Here is a 10,000-nt window from a genome sequence, read left to right on the forward strand (position 1 = left end):
CAGTTCTCGGCAATTGTTCGATTTACCTCGCCTGTTATGCATAAACAAATACTATACTCATTGCTTTTAAAGTTCTTTTTGTATTAAATGATGTTGCGTTTGCTGTCACAACTTCGCATGTGCATGCGTCGGCATGTGACGACAGACATGTTTTGCATTTGTGACGGCCTCTTCTTTTCATAAAATGTCTTTAATTCCATGAAAAGGCACACCATCAATAAACATGCAATTATCTGAAATTGTTCGAGTTTACCTCGCCGAACATGATGGAAGTTCTACTCCTATTTGAGAGGTGTTGCATTACCTGTCACGACTTCCTCTTGACGTGAGTCGTATGCAAATTTTGATAGAACAAACTGATACTTTTGCTCGTTTGTGCCAGGGTTTGTGCCCAGCCCAGATGGGACACGTTATTTTCAGAACAAGTGAATAAATAAGATGTTTTTTCCTACATGCAGAATGATAATAAAGATAATATTTTTCTTGCGGGCCAAGAACATTGAAAACTTGCTTAGAGTCGACATGAATATCGCATACAAAGGCTCCGTTGGCGGAATTGTTCATTTCTTCGTGACATAAATAGCTTTCTCGAGTTCTTTTCAAGTTAATGCATATTCCAAAGTTCATCTTTCTCGATTCTCGAGCCTCGATTCTCAAGCCTCGATTCTTGCGTCTCAACGTTCGCAACGCGAGAATCCAGTTTTGAGGATCAAGTCGGGACCGTTAACTTACCTTTTAGCAGTACTTTAGGTGTGTGACTTTGGTACTGATTTGTTTAGAGAGTGTTCCAGGATTTGGCGGCATTGTACTTAAAAGATGTTTGAAATTTAGTAGTCTTGGCAAGAGACAGGCGGATAAGGTCTTTGTTCCTAGTGTCGTAGTTATGGATCTGCTCCGAGGAGTGGAAGTTGTGTAGTAGATATCCTGGAGCCAAGCCATTGATACACTTACAGACCTGTATGCACTTTTGGTGTTCTCTGTAGCATTGTAGGGATGGCCACTTCAATGTTTGCTGTATATCGGTAGCCTTGCGACCCGTAATTATTCCCGCAGCTCGCATGAGAAGACGGTCAAGGTAGTTCTTGTTTCCCTGACCGCAACCATCCCACACAACGCAACAGTAATCGAATAACGGTAGAACCATAGCATTAAACAGAGTGATGCAAGCTTCTTTTGGGATGACTTTCCGGGCTCTACATAGCATTCCAAGGAGGGACGAGATTTTATTTCCGATTTGTTCAATGTATTCGTTCCATATTAGGCATGGATCCAGAATCACGCCCAGATATTTAAATTTGTATATCCTTTCAAGATCTTTGTCATTAACACTAACTGTGAATGACTGGACTAAGCTCAGTTTTTGGTGGGTTCCCATAAGCATAACTTTGGTCTTCTAGTGATTTAACATGAGATAGTCTTGGTTCAACCATCTGACAACGTGGTCGAGGTCTTGGGACAGAGCAGCCTCAATAGCTTGCACAGAACTGCTTTCAAAAAACAACAGGGTGTCGTCAGCGTAAAGATGGACTTTACAGTACTTTGTTACTGACGGTAGATCGTTAATGTACATTATGAACAATAGAGGTCCCAAGACAGACCCCTGGAGCACACCATATAATATGGGTTCAGCGTCAGATTGAATGCCATTAATGTTAACACTTTGGGTTCTATTAGTAAGATACGCATTGAACCAATTCACTGAAGACTTACTTAGGCCAAAATCTGCCAATTTCGTAAGTAGTAATTCGTGGTCGAGGGTATCCAAAGCCTTAGATAGGTCCAAAAATGCCAGGCCTGTAAGTTTTCCTTTGTCGATGTTGTGCAGAATAGTGTTTGTAACATCGATTAGGCTGGTAGCAGTAGAATGTAGTGGACGGGAACTGGATTGATAAGAAGATACGAGCTTGTGCTTGCCGATAATACAGAATTCATACACTGTCTCAGTTTTGCAATTGCAGTAGAAAAGTACTTAGCAAAGCTCTGCGAGATCTTCTTAGGATCCTGAATAACACCGCTGTCAGTCTCAAGTGACTCAATGGTTGACATCTTAGATTTGATAGCAATGACGGATTTCAATGTTTTCCACAATTTGGATGAGTCTTTCTTATTTTCTTCAATAAAGTTAGAGTAGTAATCTTGTTTTGCATGTCTAATGAGGCGAGTTGTTTTGTTTCGCAGCTCTTTGTAATTAACCCATTCTTCAGTTGTCCTTTGCTTCTGCGCCCGTTTACGGTGGAAATCGCGTTTTCGCATCAGTTCCCTTATCTCACACGTTAGCCATGGTAGACTTTCAGCGCACACTCTCTTTGTGGCAAGAGGTGTCCATGCTTCGTCAACAGCCAAACTGGTGTCAACTTTCTCCCAGGAGGCCTCGCGTAAATCAGCAGCAAGTTTTCACTTGAGTAGCGTTAAAAGTTTCTGTATTGAATATTTTTGCCGGGGCTACGTAGTTTTTTCGCTCGTCTTGTCAAAAAAATCAGAGAATGATTGCCAATTGAGCACTGTAGCACACCTGACTTTTCAACGCACGTGTGCAAATTTGTTAACTCATTTTCACCGTGTCCTGATTCCCGCGAAATTTTTCTTCTTTCAAATATCAACAAAAATGTAATTTCTCATCAAGCATTCCATCTCTTATGTTAAAATAACCGCTAAAAATAAAGGTTTTTTAATGATCTATCTGTATGCCGTAGATATTTTTTCATAATTTAATATTCTGTCAAATCTGTCATAACACAAAAATAGCAATGCATGCAACAAATTTGTGGGAGGCACGGTGGCCTCATGGTTAGTGCGCTTGACTCCGGATCGAGTGATCCGGGTTCGGGGCCTGGCCGGGGACATTGCGTTCTGTTCTTGGGCAAGACACTTTACTCTCACGGTGCCTCTCTCCACCTAGGTGTATAATTGGGTACCGGCGAAGTGCTGGGGGGTAACCCTGCGATGGACTAGCATCCCATCCCGGGGGAGTATAAATACTCCTAGTCGCTTAATGCTACTGAAACCGGAGATAAGCGCCGGGCTGATGGGCCTTCTGGCTCATAAGCAGTGACTATGCAACAAATTTAGTCACATTTACCGCTTCGTCAAATTTCCATGCTTAACACAGGAACTTTTAGTTTTTCTCTATTCGTTAGCAATCACCCTTTCAGAGAAATCGACCGGTCTGTGAATATTTTATGAGTTTTTTTCAATGGGATGTCAAAAGGCCAAGACAGTGGATGTTATGCATAATTGGGCGATCAAGTTGCGCGTGTGACCCGTTATAAATATTTTTTCACAAAATGCTCCTGAATCGTCAAGTATCACCACAGAAGACAAGAACATCATTCTAAAAGCTTATTCCACGCAAAAAGTAGGTTCTAGAAGTAATTTTGAGAGTGGAAATCATGAGGCATGGTATATTTAATTAAGTTAACAGAACAGAAAGATGCCAACCTCATTTTGACATGAAAATGCTTTACTGTTGCTGTAAAAACTATCCAGTTATGCTCGCATATTACAAAGCATGATGAATTCATAAAGGCCACCTTTTCCAGCGAAATATTTTTTGAAACAAGCAACATATTTGCTATTAGAGGCAATCTTTCTTTCAAAAAATTCTTGGCTGTCACATTTCATATTATGAATTTTTTACTTGAAGACTGTACAGAGAACAGAGATCACTGATCCACTTGAGGTGTTCAATTCCTTCTCTGTCTTTGTTGAACCCGTAAGTTACCAGAGAATTTTCCATCTGGTTTTAGTGTTCTACATAACAGCACACTTGGTAAAATATTAGAAATACAGCTCACTTCGATTTCGGCTCGACGGGCGATAGTTGTTGTCGAAGTCAATTACTCCTCGCTTTTATGATTCCAGACATTTATTTTTCACCCCCTATCTTATTTATCCAAGTGACGTTCCATTCTTGAGCTTCATAAAGATGCACTAAAACGCCATCCCCATTACCACGACTTTCGACACCATTGCAGGTCTAATAATTAAACATTCTCCTGTGTGCACCAGGGAAATCTATGTATTACCCCAGCCCCCTCAAACCTAACGAAATACGCAGAGAAGACTCTATGCACAAAGACACTACTTAGCAGGGGAGTGACAGGTGGAATATTTCGTAGCTGATAACACTCAAAAAACAAAGAAACACGACTTTGAACACAACAACTCAAAGCTTTTTAATATCCGAAAACACCTAAACTTTTACATGAGGCTCTCCGTCTATGGGCATGCCCAAATATTGTAATGAACAAGGAAGGCCCAAAATACTACATCTCCCCCTTCCTAGAATTGTTTTTCCTAATAAATTTTCAAAACTTTAAAGAGCAGTTCAACAAAGTCTCAATTATCACAAATCCAAGCATTTTACTGGCTTAAGTAAACGCTTTGGGTACCGTCTGGGTGGGTCTGGTGACGAATTGGTAGCTGCAGCCGAGGGGGACTCGGGAATAGGAGGCTGGCCCTGGGTCCAAAGGTCTTGGTGAAGTAGGTTCGAGTGACTTGGGTTGGGTGACACCACTAGGTACTGGTAAGACAGGTAGTGGTACAACCGAAGTTAGCGGTATCACTTCCTGCTCGGGAGGGTTTGATGTGGGCTTGGCATCACCTGCAGGTAGTAGATGATCTACGTGCACATGGCACATGCGTTCCCCCACTCATACTTAGTAGGCCAAGGGACCTATCCGCAAAATCACGGTACCACGTTGCCACTTATCCTTCCCTCTGAAGTTGCGCCCAAGTACGGAGCGGCCAGCATCATGCTGTTGCTTTACTTTGGTCTGGTGCTCCTCAACATGCTGAGCCAGATTTGGGTGAAGAAGGGACACTCGAGTGCGTGGTTTCCTCTTCAGGAACAACTTGGCAAGGGTTTGACCAGGGACAGTGTGGGGGTTATTCCTGTACGAGAATATAAAATTAGACAACCGCAGCTGAAGTGATCTCCCTGGCTCAATCTTGCCTGCCTGCAATGCTTGCTTTAGTATCTGCGGGCTATTATCCGATACAATCTCCTCTTGAAGACCATATGCCGCAAAAAGATGACTGAGCATTTCGATAGTCTTATAGGTGATGGTAGAGGATGTAGAGAAAACCTCTGGCCACTTCGAGTGGGCGTCTACCACCACAAAGAAGTACACGCTGTCCTTCTCTGCATAATCCATGTGCACATGTTGCCAAACTCAAACAGGCCACTTGCATGGAACCAGGAGTGCAGTAGCAGGTTGTTTCCGAGTCGACTGACACGCTGTACAATTCTGCATGACAGACTCAATTGCCTTGTCGAGGCATGGCCACCACAGGTGACTCCTAGCCAAGGACTTCATACGGCAAACACCTGGGTGATCAGCATGAAGCTCTTCCAGGATCCTGTCGTGTAATGCCTTAGGGATAACAACTCGCAACCCCCAGGGAACACAGTCTTGTTCCACGGAAAGTTCAAAGCGCCGCTTAAAGTAGGGGTGCAAGGCTTCTTCCTGTACCTGTCATGGCCAACCACATTTAACCAACTGTAAGACCTTGCTCAATACGGGATCCTTCTTTGTCGCATCAGCAATATCCCTAGCTGTGACTGGAAAATCATTCACATGTGTAAAATGGAAAATGTCACTCTCCTCTGGTGTGTCAGTTTTGTCCGCAGGGAGCCTAGATAACTCATCAGCATTGGTATGATCCAATGTTTTACGGAAAACCACCTCATAATGGTAGGATGCAAGAATCAAAGCCCATCTCTGCAGTCATGCGGCAGCCAGGGTTGGCACTTCTGACTTTGGACCCAAAATGGTCAAGAGTGGCTTGTGGTCAGTTTCCAAGGTAAACTTTCTTCCAAAAAGGTACTGATGAAACTTTTTCACACAGTAAATGATCGATAATGCCTCCTTCTCTAACTGAGCATACTTCCTCTCACTAGCTGAAAGTGTTCTTGAAGCAAAGGCAACAGGGCGCGCTTCACCACTCGGCATCAAATGTGATAACACCGCTCCAATACCATATGAAGAGGCATCACGGGCCAATTGAATAGGAAGGTTAACATCATAGTGGGCCAGAACCTTCGCAGATTGGAGCAGCTCCAATTAAAAGACCACGACCACGACCACGACCACGACCACGACCAGGACACACCTTCCCGAAGAAGGTTGTTGAGCGGGTGCAGCAGTGTCAAAAGATGTGGTAGAAATGTCCCATAGTACTGGAGCATTCCGAGAAAGGACCGTAGCTCTGTAACATTAGCAGGAGACGGAGCTATTATATTTTGTAAGACAGCTTTACAAATCGCATGTTGCCACAAGAGAGCTTCTTCTTTTTTACATTACATGCATTCGCTCTATTCTGGAGTACGGCAGTCCAGTTTTTCATTGCACTTTACCAAGTTATCTAAGGGAAGACCTAGAAAGACTTCAAAAAATGCGCTATGAAGATTATTTACCACAAGCTATCGTATGCTAAGGCTCCAGAACTATCTGGACTTTTAACATTGTATGATAGAAGAGAGTCAATTACGGCAAAGTTGTTCAATGAAATATCTGCAAATCAATCTCACAGTCTTCACAAACTTCTTCCTCTTTGCAATTGCGTAAAGAAGCCTGAAAAATTCAGGACTTCAACGGGGTTTGAACCCGTGACCTCGCGATACCGGTGTGACGCTCTAACCAACTGAGCTATGAAGCCACTAACGTTGGGAGCTGGTCATTTGTGGGTTCCAAAGTTCCCATGAGGAATGAATCAAGGATGAAATGATATATGAAATGGATCATTATGTGAACTGCGGATATGAAATCAAGTGAAGCTATGATCCTCGCAGTTATGAACGCAATTTTTGCAATTGCGTAAAGAAGCCTGAAATATTCAGGACTTCAACGGGGTTTGAACCCGTGACCTCATGATACCGGTGCGACGCTCTAACCAACTGAGCTATGTTCCTATATGATTCATTTCATATATCATTTCATCCTATGTGTATTACGTTGACAATGTTTTTTGCTGTAACATTGTAAAGAAATATTTTCTAATTATAAAAAAGGTTCCCAAGTTTTGTAGTGTAGAAGATGGTACATACTTTTTCACTTTTTAACTTGATAATGGCATAACATAGTCCCAAACATTATTCGCTTTTTTAAATGTGTTTTAAACATCTTTTTGCATTTAACTTCTTAATCAATTCGTTTTCTAAATCTCTCTTGTTACAACACTTGTCTTAATGCCTTTCTGAACACAAGTACGTGTACTTAGCAGTTAAGAAACATTATTTGAAAAATCTACAACCCAGTCGGACCACATGTTCACTCAAAGTTTATCATCATAAAAAAAATGCAGAGGAAAGTTTGAGTGATTATTGATCAAGGACAGAGGACCTACACCCTCCTGTAACTTTAATACACACTAGGACTTTATTCTAGAAAAGTATTGATTAGCTAATCACATTTTACATTTCTTTTACATACATGTTTAGAAGTGTTTAAAAAAAATTCACAGGTTAACAACAGCATTATTTTACTATTATATTTTTTTAAGCAAGAGTTGAAAAATTGTACTTGATAATGGTGACAAGATGAAGCCAACTGTCATGATTATCATTGGTACTTCTCTTAAAATGCTATTTATGTCAGTAAAGTATTTCTTTTTTTATTTAAAGGTCTGCAATTTCTGAGCTACATGGAAACATGTTCGTGGAGAAGTGTGACCGATGTGGGACAGAATACATTAGAAGAAATGCAGTCAGGACTGTTGGGCTGAAAAGAACTGGAGGAATTTGTGAACAGAAACGTGTCAGAGGACAGTGTCGGTATGTGTAAATCAGGACCACCTCATCATTCCTTAACCTGTTAGTTACACAGGTGCAGAGGTATCTTGTGTAGGCAGGTACAAAAGTTAGACCGGCTTAACTCTCATCAACTCGGATTGCTTACCTCGGATCAATGTAAAAAAAATGATGAGGCCTCAAGAAATCACCCAGCCCTAATCTTTTAGCCAACCTGGGTGAAATCAGTGCAAAGGTTGAATAGTTTTGCCTTACAAAACCTTTTTTTGGTTGATCCAAGTTGAGTCATCTGAGTTCATCCATTCCAACTTTTGTACCTGCCCATTTTGTGTAATTTATCAGGGTTAACACATGTACCATCTTCTACACTACAAAACTTGGACCTTTTTTTAAAGATTGTCAAGTACTTGTGAAGAATTTAAATTTCGTGGCTGGTATGACGTGGCGTTTCGTCTTGGCCAAGAGACTCATCAGATACTTTTCGAATTCCAGTAATTAGAACATATTTTTTACAATGTTACAGGGAAAAACATTGTTAACAAAAGAAAAACAGTCCTGACATGAAGCCCATATTGAAGGGGAGAGAGAGAGAGAGAGAGAGAGACCGCCATCCCGATCTTAACACCTTTCCTGCGAAAGGGATAGAAGTTGAGAAGAGATAGAAAACTTTAGCATATTCACTTGAAAAGACTGTATTTTGAATTTAATGTATTGATCGTGTTTGTCTTATGCAGTGTAAGCAAAACGTTTTTTGAGTACCTGGCAATTGAAAAAGGTTCTCAAAAATTTTCACATTTGGTAAGGTTTTTTTAATTTTCAAGTCAAGTTAATTTTTATTTTAACTCACACATATATTATTTACAGAAAATTAATATTAAGACAATTACAAGATCTACATGTAAAAACAACATGATCACAGATAACTAAAATACAGCAATTCATGATAGTTTGGGACACCTCAATAGTTCAGGGAGCTGATCGAGTAGGTGACCCAAAAGAAAATTTACGTAAGGAATGCAGTGCCAGCGAGACAACAATTTAGTGTAAAAAGTATTACTTCATGGACTTACTACTATAACTACATGTAACTACCTATACCCACTAACGTTTAGGCAGGGCGCCGTCCAGTGGACAGCCACTTTTCAGGGGGAAAATAATACAAATTTTAAAGCATGGATCTTGTTGTTTGAACAAAAATCACTTAATTTTAGTGATTTTGGAAATGTTTTAGACACCATCACGTTATTTCTACTTTAGTTTCCTTTGGTAACTTGTTACTTCATGGGTGAACATTGGGCATTATTTTTCCATTATAAGTCTGTGTTGAGCATAACATCTGTTACCGAAAGCTGATTTCAACGAAAGGCAGGCCATGTAACCAAAAGAAGCATTCCTACTGTGGAGCGCTTGTTCTTGGCTACATGAAGTACTGTCTCATACTCATCCAATTTCCTCTAAGATGGCCACCAAGATCATACTTGCGACTAAATCCAGGAATCGACCTGACCAGCGGTCTAGGTGAAAACATTGGTTTGGTGTTGTGGATCTCATTCTTGCAGGAATTGCAACCAAATCACTCTAAGGTCAATGCACCTGTCATATTAAATCTTTCTTTTGCTTACAAAGATAGACTAATAGCGGTGGCCAAATGGCTAAGATTGTCTACAGAGCTGCATGTTGGGACTGCAATGATTTTTATGTTGGAAAAACGAAAAGAGGTTTGCATGACAGAAAAATTGAGCATTTTTTAAAATGCATTAGTTAATGCTTTAAAAAGCATTAACTAATAGTCATCATACATCGGTTCTTGCAGACCATGTTACACCATTTGTTCTCAGTTTAAAAATGGGATCATTTTGAAATTTTAGCAAAAGGGTGATCCGACACTCATTGTAAAATAAATGTAAGGAGACACTGTTGATCAAAGATTTAAAGCAGACCTTAAAAGAATATGTCAGCAGCAGAAAGCTGTGTCTTTATTAGTTTTTGTCACCTCTATTGTAACTTACATGTAATAGTTTATAGTTAATAAGTTAGTGATCCTGTATATTAATTTAAATTCCAATTTTGTATTAACCTTCACTTCTGAAGATGTATGCAGAAGCATGCAAAACATCAAGCAAAAGATAATTTCATATGATGCGTTTACAGTGTATGTCTGATGTTTGTCACCGCTGTTTGCGTGTTACCATTTTTACCCGCGGATAGGCCGCACTTTTTCCCGGAAAAATGGGACCGAAATTAGGGTTG

General features: G+C 40.5%; 1 protein-coding gene across 5 annotated transcripts in view; it reads left to right on the forward strand.

Annotated features, from left to right (window-relative positions):
* LOC138039011 (NAD-dependent protein deacylase sirtuin-6-like) overlaps positions 1–10,000 on the forward strand; it is a 126,211-nt gene that overhangs the window by 10,295 nt on the left and 105,916 nt on the right. For 4 of the 5 annotated variants that reach the window (XM_068885153.1, XM_068885154.1, XM_068885156.1 and 1 more), the window contains exon 3: positions 7,625–7,774. The exons of the other annotated variant lie outside the window; for it this stretch is intronic. In XM_068885153.1, coding sequence (XP_068741254.1) covers positions 7,625–7,774 — 150 coding nt within the window. The remainder of the gene's footprint in view (positions 1–7,624; positions 7,775–10,000) is intronic. 5 annotated transcript variants of the gene reach the window in all.

This window comes from Montipora capricornis, chromosome 2 (assembly GCF_036669925.1).
Source record: "Montipora capricornis isolate CH-2021 chromosome 2, ASM3666992v2, whole genome shotgun sequence".
Taxonomy (NCBI): domain Eukaryota; kingdom Metazoa; phylum Cnidaria; class Anthozoa; order Scleractinia; family Acroporidae; genus Montipora; species Montipora capricornis.